This window comes from Schistocerca americana, chromosome 10, assembly GCF_021461395.2.
Source record: "Schistocerca americana isolate TAMUIC-IGC-003095 chromosome 10, iqSchAmer2.1, whole genome shotgun sequence".
Classification (NCBI taxonomy): domain Eukaryota; kingdom Metazoa; phylum Arthropoda; class Insecta; order Orthoptera; family Acrididae; genus Schistocerca; species Schistocerca americana.
This window is the reverse complement of record NC_060128.1, coordinates 119,421,630-119,442,783: the sequence shown is the minus strand read 5'-3', so window position 1 is coordinate 119,442,783 and position 21,154 is coordinate 119,421,630. Positions and strand designations below refer to the sequence as shown.

The window sequence follows — 21,154 nt, the reverse complement described above, 5'->3', positions numbered from 1 at the left end:
CTCCACACGTAAGCAATAGCTGGAGTACTGAAGGTTTCACACAGAACACAAAAAATGTGGTGGGAGGAGATATGCATTGCACCATTTGGCAAGAATGATCTTTTCTGAATTACTTTTCAGAGTACATGTTCCACAGAGCACACTGAACAAAAGAATTATTATAAAACTTACTTGTTCAGGTAGAAAACTGTGAGGGCCTAGTTCCTTTTTAGATGAGTGCAAGCCTAACTGATGGCTTAAATTGCATGCCTGCAGTTTATTTTATGAAAATATCATGAGACTTTACTTTACTTTGCATTTCAAGGTATGCGAAAAGAAGGCCTTGCTTTTCATTGTGCAGTCTGTGTGTTACTATGTCACTTAACCATTTATATTTAATTTCTTCAGCAGGCTTAATAATTTTCCTGTGTTTACAATTAACTGATTTTTGGGACGTTAAACATTGTTCAACTAAACAGTAACATTTTTGTGACGTGCTTTGAGTGAGGAAAGTAACGTGAGCAGCTCCATGTTGATTTCCATGTTTCTGAAGCTGACATGCCATAATGCCAGTTTCTGTACTTAAGTTGGTTGATTTGGCGTATAAAGGGACCAAACTACAGGGTCATCAGTGCCTTTTTCCTGATGCAAATAAGGCTCAAGGTAGACCACCACCCCAAGTACGTTTGGGAAAGTAAAAGGGAGAAAAGGAATGGGGAACCACATCTAAAGAGAAAACAAAAGGGACAAACAAATAATGGGGAAAATGTACACATTAAAAACATATAGAGATGTTCTTGGCTGGCTGATCACTAGAATAAAAGAGGATGAACCAGCTACTCTGCAACATGCCACAATATCCACCACAAAAAGACAAGGCGAGCTGAATACATGTAGGAAAAAGACGGACACCAAGCCAAACAAAGGCAAAGAAATGGTGACAGAGTTAAATGGAGGGAGGGTGGAGGCCTTTGAGAGAAGGCCTGATGACCACCCTTACATGGCACGATAGTAAGCCCCCTCACGAATAAAACATAAAACTAAATCTGTCGTTGAGGCATTGTTGCCCAACACCGTAGGTAGGGTGCTGGGAAGGTTAAAAATACACTGCACAACGGCTAAAACTGGACAGTCCAGCAAGATGTGGATGACAGTCATGTGGGAGTCACAGCGACACCGAGGTGGGTCCTCATGATGGAGGAGGTAATCATGTGTTAGTGACGTATGGCCGAAGTGGAGCCTGCAAAGGACAACAGATTCCCTGCGAGTTGCTTGCATGGATGACTGCCACACATTCAATGTCTCCTTAATATCAAATAGTTGGTGTACTCGGGGTGCGCCATTCAGTATCCCAGACTGCGAGAACTTTGCAACAGAAGAGCGATTGCAAATCAGTCTCCAGCGGGCCAATCTCAAGAGATGGTTTACTGGTGGCCTGTTTGGCCAGGTGGTCAGCAAGTTCATTGCCTGGTACCTCGACATGTCCTGGGGTCCAAATGAAGGTCACTGAGCTTACACTGTTGCAGAGGGCATAAAGAGTCTCCTGGATTGTCAGTACCACAGGATGTCTAGGGAAGCACTAGTCGAGAGCTTCTAGGCTGCTTAAGGAATCACTACAGATGGCGACTATGAGCAGATATGATCAACAAGAGCACGGCAGATGGCAACCAACTCTGCAGTGAAAACGCTGCAGCCATCCGGCAAGGAGCGCTGTCAGTATGGCTAATGTGAGCGTAGCCAACGACACCTTCGACCATTGATCCATCCGTGCAGATTATTTCTGAGCCCTCAAACTCACTGAGCAGAGAGAGAAATTGCCAGTGGTGGGCCTCAGGTGGAACTGAGCCTTTGGAGCTTTGCAATAGGTCCAGCCGATGCCACGGCTGATGTATGGACCATGGAGGTGTATGGAAGCAGGCCCGCAGGAAAGGTGGTAAGGATTCCCAGTTCTGGGTCACCGTTGCAGGAGATTTTTTGCCATGTCAGGGAAAAGGAGATGGTAATTCAGATGGCAAGGCGAACTAAGTATCTGGGCGGTATAATTTGCGAGCAAGTTGCCACCAGAGCTGCAATGGAGGAATGCCAGCTTCCACAAGGAGTCTGTTCACAGGGCTCCATCGGAAGGCTACTATCACGAGGCAAACACCACAGTGGCGGATAGGGTCCAGCACACCCAGGGCAGAGGGTGATGCTGAACCACACACCATCCTCCCATAATCAAAATGAGACTGTACGAGGGCTTGGTACAACTGCAGCAGAGTAGGACAATCAGCACCCCTATCGGTGTGGCTCAGGCATCAAATAAGATTAAGAAGCCGCTAGTACTTGTTCTTAAGCTGACGAAGATGGGGAATCCAAGTTAACCGGATGTCAAAGACCAGTCCCAAAAAGCAGCAAGTCTCCACTACGTCTAGTAGTTGATCATCGAGGTAAAATTCTGCATGGGGGTGGACAGTACAGTGACGACAGAAGTGCATGACAAGTTTTGGCAGCCAAAAACTGAAAGCTGTGACTGAGGGCCCATTACTGCATCTTCTGTATAGCTCCCTGCCACAACAGAAGAGGAGCAGAAGGAAATACAAAAAATATCAACGTATAGGAGGGGAGATACAGACGATCCTACTGCTAACGTGAGACCATTGACAGCAATTAAAAAGAGTGGGACACTCACGACAGAGCCCTGCGAGATTTCATTCTCTTGTGTATGGAGTGCACTGCGGGAAACACTGACGCAAACTCTGAAACTGCGGCATGACAAACAGTTCTGTAATTTTTTTTAAAAAAAAAAAAAAAAAAAAAAAAAAAAAAAAAAAAATCGGGAGAGGGACCCGGAGACCCCACTCATGCAGAGTAGCAAGGATGTGCTGTTGCCAGGAAAAGGCCAACTGAATGGCAGACTCCAGGTACACCAACTTGTTGATGGTGGAGAGTCCTTGGCGAAAACCACCCTGCGGCAGAGGCACAAGGCCCCCGAGACTCAAGGAGCCAACACAACTGCCAGCTCATCAGCAGCTTGCACAGAACATTGGTGAGGCTGATGAGACAATAGCTATCAACATCTAGTGGGTTCTTCCCAGGCTTTAGCACTGGAATGATGACAGTTTCCCACCATTGTGACAGGAATTAGCCATCGCTCCATACGCGGTTGGTGTTGGGAATCCGCTGTCAGATGTTTCAGCATTTGCGAATGGATGCGGTCTGGGACAGGGGATGTCACGACGGTCAGCAAGGGCATGAAGAAATTCCCACTCACTAAAGGGAACATTACAGCTCAGGGTGGCACGGAGCAAAAGATAGCTGCTGCTGTTCCACCCTCTGTTTGAGGAGACAAAAGATGGGGTGATAATTCTCAGACAAAGATGCGAGCATAATGCTCAGCAAGATGCTCTGCAATTACCTCTGGATTGGCAGATACAGCTCCATTTGTGGAAATTCCAGGTACACCTGCAGAGTCCAGATAGCTGTAAAGTCAGCGGAGCTTGGTCCAAACCTGAGAGGGGGAGATTCGTGTTCCACTGGTGGGGACATAGTTTTCTCAACACTCCTGCTTCCTTCGTTTGTTGAGAAGGCGAACTTGGGCACGGAGCTGTTTGAAGGCAATAAGGTTCTCCAGGGAGGAGTGGCGCTTATGACGCTGCAGGGCCCACCTACGGTCTCCAATGGCCACAACAATTTCTGGCGACCGCCAAAGCACCGACTTCTGTCACGGACAACCTGAGGAAGAAGGGACTGTTCGATTCAGCTGCAGCAACAACGGTGTTAGTGACGACATGGACCGCTTCATCGATGGTGGCATGCAATGGATCCTTAACATTGGTAGCGGATAAGAAAGAGTCCCAGTTAACCTTGGGAAAAGCCCACCTGCTCAAGCATCGAGATGAGGGATGCTGGGGTAGGGACACGAAGAGTGGAATGTGGTCACTACTACACAAGACGTCATGTGCTCTCCAGTGGATAGATGGGAGAAAGCCAGGACTGCAAACCGAGAGATCAATGGCTGAATAGGTGCCATGTGCTACACTAAAATGCATGGGGGCACCTGTATTTAGGGGGCAAATATCAAGTTGAGTTAGTAAGTCCTCAACATCTTTCCCGTGGCCAGTAACCTTGGTGCAACCCCACAAAGAATTATGGGCATTAGAATCACCCAGAAGGAGAAAAGGTGGGGGAGTTGCGAAATGAGTGCAGCCAATAAATGAGGCAGTGCATCACCATCTGGAGGGAGGTAGAAGTTATTGACAGTAATTTCCTGTAGTGTCCTCACCCTGACAGCCACAGCTTCTAAAGGTGTTTGAAGGGGCACGGGTTCACTACAAACAGAGGTAAGGACGAAGATGCAATCTCCACCTGATCAATGTCACAGGCAGGACGGTTTTTGTAGTACCCCTGATAGGCACGAAGGGCAGGGGTCCACAGTGCACAAAACCAGGTTTCCTGAAGGACAACACAAAAAGCAGGTGTAACGCTTGAAAGTTGACGTAACTCAGCAAGGTGGTAGAAAAAACCAGCAGTTTCTCTGGACGACGACGCTTTCTGGAATCGGGGAAGGCATGTGCTGCCCAAGGAGGTAGGCTATGCCTCAGCATCACCTGCTGCCACCGGTTGAGTATTTGTATCCACTGCAGATGAGGCAACAGAGATCCATGTCCTCAGGGGACACTAAAATATTCACCTCATCCTCAGATGCCAAACTGGTAGGGAGTGGTGGTGTTGGGGCCACCAGATGCTGTTTCTTAGCAGTCCTCTTCTTGATTTGCTTGCCCTCTCACTTCTCTTCAGGGGTTTGCTGAGAGGACGTCTCCAAAGTAGCTTCAGGCATGGAGGAAGACTGAAACTCTTTGTCCAGCAGCTTGTGCTGCTTTAGCCTCTGGCGAGCGTCCGCTGTGGCATTAGTGGAGACCTTGGAAGAGAGATTCCCAAGCGACCCCTTCTGCACGAGAGGAGCGGGAGGAGGCTGTTGCTTCTCTGGCTGGGGGGAGGGAATCGATGTCCCCTGCGTTTGGGGAGTGGGGGTGGTATTGCTCCAGAAGTAGGTGCTTTGGGAGCAACAGAAGAAGATTTGTCCCCTACCACCAAAGTGACAGAGGTATTCTGGTGGCCCGGGGTGCCCACTGTTTGTCGAATGGTGTGTAATCGTTCAAATTTACTTTTAGCCTATTAGTACGTCAACCAGTCACGGTCTTGTACTCTATGATTTTCTGCTCCTTTTGGAGTACTGCGCAGTCTGGCGAGCAGGGGGCATGGTGGTCTCCACAGTTGATACAAGTGGGTGGAGGCGCACATGGAGTATTCGGATGCAGTGAATGTTAGCAGTCTCAACATGTGGTGCTGGAATCTCAGTGGGAAGACGTGCCCAAATTTCCAGCACTTAAAGCACCACAGGGGGTGGGATGGGGATTTGGGGGGGGGGGGGGGGGATGTATGGTTTAATGTCACAGCGGCAAACCATCACCTTGACCTTTTCAGGTAATGAATCACCCTAAAAGAGCAAGATGAAGGCAGCCGTATTGTCTTTAGGTCTCCTGTAAATGCACCGGAAGAAATGAACACACCGGTGTTCTAAATTGGCACAGACCTAGTTGTCAGACTGCATTCTGTATTTATACTTGCTCATCCCTTGAATACCTCAAATACTGCAAATCATAACTGTGGCCTTACAAATAATAAACATAATGCAAGAACTTCCCTCAGAACAAGGAAATGGGAAATAATGACAAATTTTAAAAAGCCAGAATTATTTTTGCTAAAGCAAGCTATTCAAGATACAAATTGAATGACACCCACTCAACAAACGCAAAACGTCTAGACAAAGCAACAATTTTGGGCGAGTATTAGTGTGAGAAAAATCTTTTGGCTATTACTGACCGTTGGCTACTGTCTGGTTAGCGACCCAGTGCTGTAGAAAGTTAGTAACATCCAAAAGCGGCAATCGGCTCTCAATCAAGACCATTTTCTTCTCTGTGTGGAAGTATGAGTGCAGTATACTGGGTCAACGGAAGTGTCCGATCCCACCCGTCAGCTTTGACCCGTGATGTAAGGCTGTTGTTGCGTGTGACGTCATGACGGCGCGGAGTCTGGTTTGTAAGGGTGGCGTGTTTGTAGGTGTTGTCGTGTTGCTATTCGTGGTGCCCTCTGGTGGTGTGTTTAGGGGTTTCATGTTGTGTGGTGTATTGAGTTCACTTTGGTGTTACTGCTTGTTCTGGTTTTGGAAGTATATGGAGAAGAATTTTTTCAGTGAGTTAACTGATTTAGTGTTTGTTGTGTGAAAGTCGTTGTTGTGCTGTTTGCTGTAGGTTGTGTGTTAATTTGAGTACCGTATTTACTCGAATCTAAGCCGCACTTTTTTTCCGGTTTTTGTAATCAAAAAAACCGCCTGCAGCTTAGAATCGAGTGCAAAGGAAGTGGAAGTTCTGAAAAATGTTGGTAGGCGCCGAGACAACTAACTTCTGCCGTCGAATATATGTAGCGCTACACAGGCATGCTTTGTAGGCACAAAGATAAATACTGGCGCCAAAACCACTGCATCAGTAAATAAATAAGAAAAAAGGGGTGGAAGACGAGCTTTTTTTCTCCGCCCCACATTTCGACCACTGCATTTTCATACATTACCCAAAGAAGTAAATACAAATTCCGTATTGTTCATCTTTGAATGTAGCAGAATTTCAATGTACTACGAAAATCCGACTGGCAAGACTGTTTGGGATGTTTGTCAATATGGCCAACTCTACGCTCTGAATTTTTTCCTGCCCGGTGAGAAGAGATGGTTGCTAATAGGAACCTGATGAAATGTGAATCGCATGCAGTATTCTCTTCACCATAAGAATAATACGAATATAAACATTTTGTCATGTATTCTTTCGTGTTTGCTATCTCATTTAAATCCTGTCTGCCTAATAAACTACAAAAATAGAGTGAGACAACAGCAAACGCGAAAGAATATACGTATCGTGTCATGTTTATCTTCGTATTATTCTTATGCCTAATAGTGACACAGTCAGAAACGAAGCACGGCAACTGACTAGATTTTAAATCTAAGATGACTAATTTCTGTGCAGAATTTGATGTACTAAAGAAGCGGCCGCAAAGATTTTCAAACGTAGAAAAATTTTCGCCTAACTCTCAATCAGAACATGTTCCATCATACGCAGTCTATTATTTGGTTCTTGTTGATCATTATCACAGAAAGCAGCAGTGTAAGTAACAACAAATAGCAGTCTCTTGCCTTTGTTTGCTAATGAGACGATTCCTCTCTCTCTCTCTCTCTCTCTCTCTCTCTCTCTCTCTCTCTCTCTCTCTCTGTGTGTGTGTGTGTGTGTGTGTGTGTGTGTGTGTGTGTGTGTGTGTGTGCGCGCGCGCCTTTGTACAATTGTGGTGGCTGACCTAGGTTGCAGCACCGGAACTTTGTTGTGGTAAGTTCTTATTTTCCTTTTTTTTAGTGTATTTGTTGTGTTTTGCTGGGGCTGGTTCTGAGTTGTGTGGTTGGTTGGTTGGGGGAAGGAGACCAGATAGCATGGTCATCAGTCTCATCAGAACAGGGAAGGATGGGGAAGGAAGTCGGCCGTGCCTTTTCAGAGGAACCATCCCGGCATTTGCCTGGAGTGATTTAGGGAAATCACGGAAAACCTAAATCAGGATGGCCGGACGCGGGATTGAACCGTCGTCCTTCCGAATGCGAGTCCAGTGTCTAACCACTGTGTGGTTTGTGGTATTGGTGATTTGGTATTGTGTATCAGTTTGTAGGTATGTAGTTGAAGAGAAGTTTTCGATTCCAATGTGTGGTCGTATCTGTGGGTGTTTTCGAACTGGGAGCCGCTGTTGACCTATGTGGGTGAAGGGAACTGTTCGATTCCAAGGTGTGGCTGTAGTTGTGGGTGTTTTGGTTTCAGGAGCCACTGTTGATGTATGTGCGTGAAGGGAACTGTTCAAGTCAAAGGTGTGGTCATCATTGTGGGTGTTCTGGTATCGGGAGCTGCTGTTGACCTATATAGGTCAACGGAAGTGTTTGACTCCAATGAGTGGTTGTGGCTTTGGGTGTTCTGATACTGGGAGCTGCTGTTGAGCTACGTAAGACAACGGAAGTGTCAGTTTCCAGAGGATATTGTGTTTAGTCGAATTTGGAGAGTTTTGCAGTATCGGTTTTTCTGTAGTTTTGTGTGATTTGGTATAGTGCTGTGCATCTAAATTTGTTTATATTTAGTTGGTCCCCACCCAAAAGCCCCCATTTCCCATGTTTGTCCCGTTATTTTGATAGTTTTTTTTTTTGGAGAGTGTGTGTGTGTGTGTGTGTGTGTGTGTGTGTGTGTGTGTGTGTGTGTGTGTGTGGGGGGGGGGGGATTCGATGTATTTTCGTGTGTTATGTTTACGTAATGACATTGGCCACATGTTGGAGTCGCAGTGGATGGTCGTTTTCGCCTTATTTGTGACATCATGGGTCAAAGAAGACGAGTGGAATCTGACTCCGTATTTCCCAGTATAGCTTCTTAAAAACACCCAAATAACAGTAACATTAAGATTTTACATCTCTCGTGTTCCAGAAATCTTCAGAAATTATCAATTACGTTCAGCAACAGGGAAAATACACAATAATACACTTGAGAGACTGAGGAATATTTGATGATAGCCGTCTGTTTTGCCCAGTGACAATGGCTGCTACGAAACCAAATCCAAACGAAGTGAAAGTAAAAAGCGTAGTTGGGATGACAGATTGCTCTCTAGCTTAGCCCAAGGTCTAGGTTAGGTTAGCACACGAGTCTGGTTGAAGGTTGTCTAAGTCACTGAATGTGAAAGCAAAAAACATGGTTGTGATTGCTTAACCTGTTAGAAAAAAATCACCACTGATATGAAGGTGTAGCTGCCATGTTCCTCAATAAGCTTCACACACATTTTGTACATCACTGGTCAAAGCCAAGGGCCAGTATCAAACATTCCTCTTTATCCATGATCAACATCAACATGTCTAGTATCTCTAGAAATAACTTTCAGAGTTTATATAACTTTGGCTGACATATGCTTTAAAAGAGTAAACTTAAACAAGGCACACACATAGATTTTCAAAAATTACCTCATTTCCTGGTTTCAAAAGCCTCAGAGCTGCCTGTGATGCATAATGAGCTGCCAACACTACATCTGCTTTGCGACCTTTCACCTTATTATTGCGATTCGCACCAACTACTACCGTGTGGGCAACAACGGCAATAAAGCCGTCAACATGGGCACCCAGATCACTATTAGATAAAATTACAAAATCAGTGTATAAAAATAAGAATAGAACTTACATGAAAATACTTTACAGTCATTTAACACCCCCCCCCCCCTACACACACACACACATGGGAAAAAACTAAATATTTAAAGTTCTCAACTAAATTTTAATTATGTTTTTTCTATGTGTATGAATATCAGATGAATTCTATAAAACCACCTGTATCTAATTTAGTCAGAGTGACATTTAAATGCTATGTTCTCCTCTGCAAAACCTAAGATTCGAATACACTTGCCTCATTGTTACATTTTTCCTACAATTAGCATCAACATTAAGACTTGCAACAGTATTAGCCTACTTGAACTTTCATATACAAACTGCAGTTAACATAAACAACATGGTGACTGAATCCTTCACAGAGATACACTATTTTAAAAATGTGGCAGTATAGAAAATACTTTTCCTCAGAGCATTTATATATATTAAGAATAACCAAGTAACTCACACTTTAACCATGTCATCATTCTTCAGTTCAACATCAGGTTCACCGTGAGAGGGGGAAAAATGGCAAATACAGTTATTCACAGACACACTTGTGGGGAATGCTATTCCTGGAAAGAGAGAAAGTATAATTTATACTGTTAACCTGAGATTCAATCTTATACTCAAGATCAAGCAAACCGTGTTTAGACGATACCATATACTAAACAATACCTTTCTTAAGTTCCTTTTCTTTCTTGAAAACTTTGCTTGTTTCATCCAAAATAAGCGTGTCCCCAAACTCGCATATTTCTCTGACAGACGCACCAGCAACACATCTATCAATAACCTGCCTCAGGACCCCTACAAGAGATCGAAATACATGCTAATCACACAAATATTGCGAGCAGAGAAATCAATGGTGTCAGAACTTGCTTCTACAACAAAAACGCACTCAAAGTTACCCAGTACATGCGAATTCTAAGTAAATGTCTTGTGACCAGTTGAAAATCCTTTACAATTAATTAAAGCTTCATTCTCTAGTCACTACCGACTGCACAAGACATTTAACTGAGCTGAATTCTGTAGCGGTGTAATGGGTGACCAAGCGTTACATGTGCTGTTTATGTAACAAAACATCCACATATCGACGAATGTACGTAAAGCCATCACAGTGAAAGAGAAGAAAGACCAAACCGGACAAGGATCATCCTAGTTAAACTCACACTAGCTATTAAATAAGCTCTGCCCACATGGCAGCAAGCAGCCAAACGCAAGCATCCCATATGGGCCGACGTGTTCTTCTTCAGACTATACCCACAAAGGACACTATAAACATTCCAAATTCACAGTGAGGCAATTTTCCATCGTTCACACAAATGTACTCACTGTTAACGATGTCACCAGCCATTTTATATTTGGTGACAACCAAATCCTCCGCGATAGTCTTTTCCGCGACATCTTCTTTGTCGGCCATGTCTTCTTCGTACTATAAGGTCACGTGACGCAGAAGCGGGAAGTCGATGTAAATGAAACGAAAAACAAAGACAATCCAAATTAGAGATATAAGTTTGTTTACATCTAACTGCCACGATGGCTGCAACGAAATTAATTTTATCAGTGTTCAAATGGCACGTAAACACCAGCGTTAACACTGCAAGCTTGGCTCGTAAGTTTAGGTACAAAATAATCTGTTGATGCATACGGCTACAATAATTTTAAGTTTTGTTTATAAGAGGTTACTTACAATAAAAGGAGCATCTGAAAGCTGTTTGGGACGCATTTTCCTTTCAGACAGAGCTATACTGTTGTCTTCTGTAGGGGAGCCTCAAAAAATTTGGTATGAAGTCACACTTTGCTCTCTTTCTTGAGAGTATGTTATTCAATTACCAGAAACCAAGACAAAATACTGGCGATCCGTACACACAAATGCATGGAGGTAATACAGTCGTTTAAACGGAAATCACACTTCAAGTTGGTTTTGCAGTGAGAACGTAACGAACATACAATTAACTTATGAAGATATGTAATGAATCATTTAACATCACAGTAACTTCCACAAAAAAAAAATTGTCCGATCAACTGTAACCTCATCAGGTGCTTACCGGTCGTGACGGCCTATGAAAACTGTATCCCTCTCCTTTTCACTTAAAATAAGTTATCTATTAATTTTACCGACACAGCGCAAATTGAGATGCTAGCCTCATTATAGTGTATTACGTTAAGACACAAAAAACTACTTATTTTGAAAATATTTTATTATATTTACTGCTGTATAATTTTAATTTACTCTATGTGAAAGAGATATAGGGACTATCTCTTTGCTCTGTGACTTTGCAGTCCATTGTGTATAGATGACGTAAAGTTGTGATGCAAATAGAGAAACCATACTCCTTTATAACGTATCTATTCATGAGAAAATTTGTCTAAAACGTATCCTTTATAAACAATTTTTAAGACATCATCATACTATGAGAAAATATCATTCACATTAGCAGACAAAAGTGTGTGTGTGTGTGTGTTTCGCTCGGTATTTGTGCGTTTAAGAAACAACGAAGGATCCAAAATGTAACCTTATAATACCGTTTGTGATTTATTTATTTATTCATTCACCAGTAGAGAAATTTCTTTGTGTAGAGGTCGTCATTACACACAGGTGTGATAGAGATGAGATACGGGGAAAATGTTTTCGTTGGAAGTTGTAGGTGACAAAGAAGGTGATGCATTGCTACTAACAGCAATTACCTTGAAACTTGAACGTGATTATAAAGGTGATTTGAAGGTTAAAGTGATTAAACTAGAATCTTAATTGATTTGAAGCAAGTGGCACATTTCACGTATAAAGTGATAAATTATTCAAGCTCGTAGCAAGGCTCACCGATGGTCAAATAAGCAAATCCTATTTTTGTTCTCCTACTAATTAACTCTGAGAAAAAAGGACAAATATTGCTAAACATACTGTCAAAGATATACTTTGGTCGAAGAACCTGGTTGGGGCTATATTAGCTCTCGTCAGTCTCGTATTTGGCGTGCTTTATATTATAACTACATTATAACTTATTTCCAATAACTAAATGCTGTTCTAAGACACTAGCAGATTGAGGATCTCTCGAAAAGGGATGCAATATATTGATATTAATTGTCAGATAATGAGTGACTGGCGTTTATAGATTTCAGGAGACCTATAAGTCACAGTTAGCGCTACAAAATGTAATTGTTCATGGTCGTATAGTTGGTACCCTTCCACCGAATGGAAAGAGACTTACACATACACATGTTCCCAGTTTTGGTTGGAGTACTGCCATCTTCAAAATTTTTATTATTTACCATCACAGTTTCTAGAGCTTCTGGGACTTGTCATTGCCAATAATTTACAAATTAAGTATAAAACACGAAAATAGGACTGAATCTTGAAAACGTATTGGTTATCTCGTAAAAACGAACTACCACTCATCGTCAGGACAGAAAAAATTAAGAAGGACTGATACAGATGCAAAAGAATTAAAAGGTGGGTGACTGTCAGCTGCCTATAAAGTATAAAGCAAAGTCTACCAGCTATGATAGTTTTCCATGAGATTTCTTACCCAAACAAGAACATCTTCATATAAAGACATGCAGACGAAGTATATTCCTGGTACTGGTCCAGGATTTCAGCTCGTGTTTCAGTTAGTTTCAAGAGTAAAGGAAGAAGTTTACTTTCCTGACAGTGAATTGTAATTTATTGCGCAAATTAGAACATACATCACAGAACTTCCACATTTATTTTACGGTGTTGGGTTTTCTGTTTATGTACTTTTTGTAATACTGCCACTATATAAATAACTAGTATGTAGTTGACAAGTCTTCGCTTTCTTTACACGTCAGCACAGTTATGTAGTGTTGTGGGGGGGGGGGGGGGGGGCTTCTTAAGTACTTTTCATACTGCATACTGCTATGTAAATAATGTGTATAAAGTGGGCACGATGTAAAAAGAATAGATAGAAATAGTTTCCTAATTTGCAATGAATAAACCAGCAGAAAATATAAATAACTGCTTTAATTCTCCTATTACAATAGCTGCTGCAGTCACAGCACTACTTCGACAACAGCGACATCTATGGATGCCTTCGAGAAAACCAAAGTATATCTCTGAAAGGAACACAGCCGCAGTGCCTCTCGTGACAAACTATATATATATATATATATATATATATATATATATATATATATATATATATATATATATTCGCCTGCAGGACAGTGGTTAACTTGAGCATTACTTGGTCATTCATTTTTTCATCGTTTCTTTCTCCATTTTTTTTCAAAACCTCTTAATTCTGGCTATGTTCCTATTTGCTTCACTCTGTCCATATTTTGCCTATTTTCTTCGTTTTCTTTACTTCAGATTTCGTTTCCATAATTTTGTTTCTGAATTTGTCTCTTTCATTTATCATTTTGTTATTGATTCCTGCTTATTTTAGGTCTTCTTTTATTTCTTGAATACATTTGGTTGTTCTGGTTGAACTGTTTTCTGGATAAAAACAATCCACTATGTGAGTCTGTTGTTATTGATTTTATGTATGTGTCCATAGAATGTTACTCGTTGTTTTCTGATCATATCTGTGCGTTTATATAATTCTTTGTTTTGTCACTTCATCGATATACCATCTCTGTGTACTGCTCCAAAAATTTTCTCATGATTTTATGTTCTACTTTTTGTGTCTCTGTGATGCCTGAATCTCCGATTGTGGCCGTTTCTGACGTGTAGGGTGCTTTTCAAAGTAAAACTGTACTTAAGTGCCTGAGTTTAGCCTGCCTTAAAATATTTCTTTTATTGTAGCGTGACCATCCCAGTTTGTACATTTTCTGAAGTTCTTCTGTTCTTTGTATGCTGGGTGCCTTGTTTGATCCTCCTATTCGTATATATTCCCCAAGATATTTCAATTTTTCCATGGAGTTAACCTTCTGTATTTTGTGTACATGTTGTGGTGGTTGTTGTTCTTTCTTTCCATCTACACCGTCTTCTCATACAATATCTATAAACCTATTTTCACAGAGACATCATGTAAGTATTCCAGTGCTTCTTGTCTATTGTTGCAACATTTTACCAAGTCATCTGCAAATGCCAGGCATTTTATGATCATCTTGTTTCCATACATTCTGCCTTACTGAATTCTTTTTATTTTTTCTTCCCATTGTTTGATACCTTTGTCCAAGACAACGCTGAATAAAAGTGGTGAGAGACCGTCTCCTTGTCTGATCGCTATATGCATCTCGAATGGGTCTCAGATTTCTCCCATAAATTTTATTTTGAATGTGATGTCTGTAAGTGCCTGTTGTATAAGTGTCCTAGTTTTTCTGTCTGCTCCACATTCTTCTAACATGTCAAAGAGAATCGGCCTGGCTATGGAGTCATAGGCCTTCTTAAAGTCCACGTATGTGACTACAGTGTTGTTTGTCTGTCTGATCTTCAGGAGCGTTCACAGGTTCCATATTTGACTAATACAGGACCTCCCTTTTCTGAAGCCTGCTTGGTATTCATCTATCTTCGTATCAGTTTGTGTTTCTTGTCTGTTGAGTAATGCCTTGGAGAGAATTTTGTAGGTGACCAGTAATAATGAGATATATGTGCACTTATTAGAGTCTTTCTTGTGGCCCTTTTTGTGGTGTATGTACGTGTGTGTGTGTGGGGGGGGGGGGGGGGGTCTATGCTTCAACTGTAATAGAGGTACATAAAATAATGGGGAAAAACAAGGTATCCATAAGGAATTCATAGTACAAATATCCTTTACACAATATATCACAGCATTATATAAGGTAGAATGAGCCTGCTTCAGACAAGATAAATGAATTATAAAACTTTTCAAAAAATATACCTGGGTTCTGCACTACATGGAGTAAAATACAAACTACAATGCACTGTGTTGCTTGCAAGCATGTTCCATCCTCGTGGTCTCCCTTATTATTGGTCAACATGATTATTTACTTTATAATAAATTTATGTTGCATGAACTTTCATTGGAGTAAGAACTATTTTAGTAAATATTCTTTAAGATATGTTTTAAATTTATAGAGTTCCTTTACATTTTTATCTCTTTTGGCAGATTATTATACACTCCTGGAAATGGAAAAAAGAACACATTGACACCGGTGTGTCAGACCCACCATACTTGCTCCGGACACTGCGAGAGGGCTGTACAAGCAACGATCACACGCACGGCACAGCGGACACACCAGGAACCGCGGTGTTGGCCGTCGAATGGCGCTAGCTGCGCAGCATTTGTGCACCGCCGCCGTCAGTGTCAGCCAGTTTGCCGTGGCATACGGAGCTCCATCGCAGTCTTTAACACTGGTAGCATGCCACGACAGCATGGACGTGAACCGTATGTGCAGTTGACGGACTTTGAGCGAGGGCGTATAGTGGGCATGCGGGAGGCCGGGTGGACGTACCGCCGAATTGCTCAACACGTGGGGCGTGAGGTCTCCACAGTACATCGATGTTGTCGCCAGTGGTCGGCGGAAGGTGCACGTGCCCGTCGACCTGGGACCGGACCGCAGCGACGCACGGATGCACGCCAAGACCGTAGGATCCTACGCAGTGCCGTAGGGGACCGCACCGCCACTTCCCAGCAAATTAGGGACACTGTTGCTCCTGGGGTATCGGCGAGGACCATTCGCAACCGTCTCCATGAAGCTGGGCTACGGTCCCGCACGCCGTTAGGCCGTCTTCCGCTCACGCCCCAACATCGTGCAGCCCGCCTCCAGTGGTGTCGCGACAGGCGTGAATGGAGGGACGAATGGAGACGTGTCGTCTTCAGCGATGAGAGTCGCTTCTGCCTTGGTGCCAATGATGGTCGTATGCGTGTTTGGCGCCGTGCAGGTGAGCGCCACAATCAGGACTGCATACGACCGAGGCACACAGGGCCAACACCCGGCATCATGGTGTGGGGAGCGATCTCCTACACTGGCCGTACACCACTGGTGATCGTCGAGGGGACACTGAATAGTGCACGGTACATCCAAACCGTCATCGAACCCATCGTTCTACCATTCCTAGACCGGCAAGGGAACTTGCTGTTCCAACAGGACAATGCACGTCCGCATGTATCCCGTGCCACCCAACGTGCTCTAGAAGGTGTAAGTCAACTACCCTGGCCAGCAAGATCTCCAGATCTGTCCCCCATTGAGCATGTTTGGGACTGGATGAAGCGTCGTCTCACGCGGTCTGCACGTCCAGCACGAACGCTGGTCCAACTGAGGCGCCAGGTGGAAATGGCATGGCAAGCCGTTCCACAGGACTACATCCAGCATCTCTACGATCGTCTCCATGGGAGAATAGTAGCCTGCATTGCTGCGAAAGGTGGAGATACACTGTACTAGTGCTGACATTGTGCATGCTCTGTTGCCTGTGTCTATGTGCCTGTGGTTCTGTCAGTGTGATCATGTGATGTATCTGACCCCAGGAATGTGTCAATAAAGTTTCCCCTTCCTGGGACAATGAATTCACGGTGTTCTTATTTCAATTTCCGGGAGTGTATGTCTTGACTCTATCCAAATACAAACATTCACTGTATCTGGGTTTCTGGTCATGTATAGAGCTGTTTGAAGCATATGTACATTAGTTGGCATCAAATAAGGAACAAGACATAGGTAATAGTCGAAGAAGAAATCGTCGCACATTACAGCAGGGCATGATAGGAAAGTATTACAGAATCTTGTGCACCTATCAAGTATATTGTTAAACTCATGGACTAATTCAAGGACTTATTTCAATAGTGGTACAAGTCCATTTTTGTTCATTTTGAGATACAGAATCCTAAAGTTCAACGGGCACTGAAAAATTTGCAGTTGAGATACCAGAAATATTGAAGCACATGGCTTCCTGCTAGAGATTAACCTTTCTTTCTGATTGTTTGGATCATTAATTTCAGAAGCTTTATATTCAGAAAAGTGGAGGTAATGGACTTGTACCACTATTGAAATTAGCCCTCCAATTAATTGTAGACTCATCAGTGAATAATATATATTAATACTAAATTGATGGTAAAATGATACTGATAAGCCTTTGCAAGAGTTTCAGAGTATCATGAAAGATTGTCTGGAGTGTATACTGAAAATAACTATACTGAACTTAATAACTCATTCAGTATGTCGTAGAGATATTGTGAAGAAGCCAAATGAAAAAATCGTATGTGTGATAACATCAAGCGCCAGAATGGCAGCCTGGAACATACCAGCAGAGAAGCCTGTGAGACGACATTAGCCAATAGAACGCTGACTAGGACAGCACCATGACAGGAGCAGCACCTAGAGGAAGAGAATATAAGCTCTGCTAGAGCTAGCCTATGCTGCATTAGAGGAGCTGCACTAGAAGATCTGCACTAGAAGATGAGCCATGACTTGTGACCTATACTAACTGATTGCTTGGAAATTGTATATGTACAAGGACATTGTTTATTTACATGTTGCCATTTGCTTGCGACCAATCTTTGTAGAAAGACAAATTAAGTACTGTCAATTTTACATATTGCAATAAACTCCATTAATAAGATTTGCCTCAATTGTTGTTTAGCTATCCGAAAAAGCAGCTTGCTAGGCCTCCTATATTACATGAGTGGGCAGGATCCCACAATAAAAATTCCGAGTACAATAATGAAGCATACATGAACAGACAAACACACAAAAAAGGACTGTAATGAATTGAAAGAACCAAACAAGTTCAAATACACAGTTGTGGACCACAAGCAGAAAGAAAGAAAAAGCAAAGCACCTAGGGAGTGGAGCTTCAAACCTACAAACACACTACAAAGGTACACATAGCCACTATTGGGTAGATAAGAAAGAAATTACTGTAAGATACTGAAAATGCCAAAACAAAGCAAAGGTAGACAAACAACTATGGACTGATGTGAGAAAACGAAGACAAGAGGAGAAAAAGAGCCCACACAATGGCCAAGCTAAGTTTAAACTAAAGGTATGGGATGCACTGATTATGACACATGATTAGCGAATCCAGTCTAAAAACTGACTACTTCAACATACAGTTCATGAGTAACGTGACTGATAAAATAAATGTACTGCTAACAGACAAGCTAAAGAATACCTCAGTAATTCTTTAGTAATAACAAAGAACATAAGCTACAATTTGTAATTCAGAAATACAGTACTAACTGTTATCTTTTGTTATGTTTATATGTAAATGTTTTCTCTTGAGCAAATAAATGCTGATGTTTTAAAAAATGTTCTGATGCTTTTCCTATTGTTTTAATTGCCAGCACACTGTAGGATTAACTGCACAGCCTTTATCAAGAACATCCAATATAAAATTGATATCATCATTAATAAATTCCACTATTATTGTTATTTTCTTAGTGCTGATACTGTGTTATTACTTCTCAAATGGTGGATAATCTCTTGAATCATCACACTCATTACTCAGTACTAAACTCATCAATACAATGTTAATTTATTTATTTATCAAAAAAGCTCTTTAGATTGTGGTATTCAGAATGAACAGACACACACACACACACACACACACACACACACACAGACACACACACACACACAGACACACACACACACACACACACACACACACACACACACTCACACATACACGCACACACATTTGCAAAAAGTAAAAAAAAAAAAAAAAATCATTATTCCAGAAAATACATGAATTTTCCCCATTTTATCCATAAAGGAGCTTGTGCTGTCTTTTTTCAAGTCTCTTGTATCTGAAATGTTCTAAAAATTCTGCTACTGAATAGTAGCAATGATTCATTAAAAATGTGTGAGAGTTTTACCAGAACGGGAGTGATGATATAATTTCTACCTTATGTAGAATACAGTTGTAAATCTGTATAGCACTGTTTGAAGTGAAAGTTTTGTTAGGTAACGATCTTACTGCATGCACATCAAAGTGGATATTAAACTTTTTATTTATGTCTTTTAAATTCTTTCTGACATATTTACAAATTTCTAGTGTGTATGTATGGGGGAGTTGGAAGGATTTATGATGTTTGAAATTTTTGGAAATTTGTGATAAGGTCTTCTAGGACCAGCTGCTGAGGTCACCGGTCCCTAAGCCTACACACTAGTTAATCTAAATTAAACTAACTTACGCTATGGACAATACACACACCCATGCCCATGGGAGGACTTGAACTTCTGATAGGGGGAGCCACACGGACCGTGACAAGATGCCCTAGACTGTGTGGCTACCCCCCACTTGCTCTTTCAGTTGTTCTCTAAGTTAAGAAAATTAATGATCTCGGTGGAAAATTACCCCATAACATAATTCCATAGGATGCTATAAAATAGGGCAAACTAGCCAATTCAGACAGTGTGAAAAGTTATTTTAACAGATATTAAATGTAGACTATACCATAATTTATTTAGCATTCAATTTATTTACATGCATATGTTACTTGAAGTTATATTGAAGCCATAAGCCTAAAATTTGTTTCCAAGCAACATGCAATTTTGTTGGAGTTTGTTGTCATACTGGTGTTGCATGCATCAGTTTTTAAACATAAATTTAGGAATTTTTTTAAATATTTATCGGTAGCTATAGCACTACAGTAGTAGTATCAGTAGGAACAATGGAAGTATCTGCGTACACACTGAGTTTTCAACATATTTCCTACAATGTTTCCTGTTACTATTAGGTGATTGATGTTTGCAAAACTTTACAAACATGACTGAAACACAGATACAGTTTTCTGTGGTAGCGTCAACAATGGTTGAATGGAAAAATGTTTGTGGCCAACTACTTCATATCACCACTCCACAGTGCTGGCTAACATCTATAACTGAGCGAGGTGGCGCAGTGGTTAGCACATTGGACTTGCTTTCGGGAGGACGATGGTTCAATCCCGCGTCTGGCCATCCTGACTTAGGTTTTCCATGATTTCCCTAAATTGTTCCAAGCAAATGCTGGGATGGTTCCTTTGAAAGGGTAGAGCCGACTTCCTTTCCCATCCTTCACTAATTTGATGAGACCGATGACCTCGCAGTTTAGTCTCTTCCCCCCAAACAACCAGACCCTCTAAATCTGATGTCATTGAGATTTAATTGTGAGTGTTTGCATATGGTATTGAAATTGTACAAAAATATATATTCTTGTTTGTGAGGATGTTGGTATAGGGTGTTTAAAGCACCCAATACTTCAGGGGGTGAGTTTAAACACAAAAACAAGGAAAAAAATGTCTTATAACAATGGGTCCTACAAAGCATACAATTTGACATATGACCATTTGCTCAGAGGACTTGCTCAAATGGTGTCCATTCACCTTAGCAGATACCTCTGCCCTTCAGCGTATGGACTCATGCACTCTCTGAAATCGTCCTAAATGGTTCTGAATGTGTTGAGATGCATGGAAGACACAATCATGTAGGACTGCACATCATTTATTGGAGTGGCATAGAGCAATTGCTCTCTGTGTCCCCATAGTCAGAAGTCCAGTGGATTTAGGTCAGGGAAATGAGAAGGCCATGGTCTGGGACCACCTCTACCAATCCACCAGTTTTCATATGTCCTCATCAGGTGCTGGAGCAAAATGCAGAGAAACTGTGCTGGTGCACCATCATCCATGAATCACATCTGTAGTCTGTCCTGACATGGCACATCCTCCAGCAAGATAGTATGTTCTGCAGAAAGCTGTGATAACAAGCCTTGGTTAATCTCTGTGGTAGCATGTACGACCCTAGTGATCTATTACCAAGAATATCTACCCAACTTTGACTGAGAATCGATCCTGACGCCTTATTTATTGGACAGCATGTGGATTTTCTTTGGCCGAATGGAAATTTACAATGCTATCTTGTGTAAACTCTGCCTCATTGGTAAACAAAATATTGGCAGCACACTGTGGATCTGCACTGTGGTAGGATGGTGTTGTGACCTAACTGCCTGGACGGACTGAACATGGCATGGGTGAAAGAATTGCTCACGAAGTACTATCAGGACCAGAGGATGACTAATACCTTCAGCTGCTGCTATTAATCACA

The 21,154-nt window shown here is 41.9% G+C and overlaps 1 protein-coding gene across 2 annotated transcripts in view; it reads right to left on the bottom strand.

The window, feature by feature from the left end:
* The window catches only part of LOC124552533 (proliferation-associated protein 2G4), a 62,873-nt gene extending 51,601 nt beyond the window's left edge, over positions 1–11,272 (bottom strand). Inside the window, exons 1-5 of one of the 2 annotated variants that reach the window (XM_047126849.1) lie at positions 11,266–11,272; positions 10,550–10,649; positions 9,896–10,024; positions 9,687–9,792; positions 9,041–9,203 (exon numbers count right to left, since the gene is read on the bottom strand). In XM_047126849.1, coding sequence (XP_046982805.1) covers positions 9,041–9,203; positions 9,687–9,792; positions 9,896–10,024; positions 10,550–10,637 — 486 coding nt within the window. In that variant the 5' untranslated portion in view covers positions 10,638–10,649; positions 11,266–11,272. Of the gene's footprint in view, positions 1–9,040; positions 9,204–9,686; positions 9,793–9,895; positions 10,025–10,549; positions 10,650–10,907; positions 10,959–11,265 lie in introns of those variants that run through there. The other variant, XM_047126848.1, reaches the window with a different exon arrangement.
* Between the last annotated feature and the right edge of the window lie 9,882 nt (positions 11,273–21,154).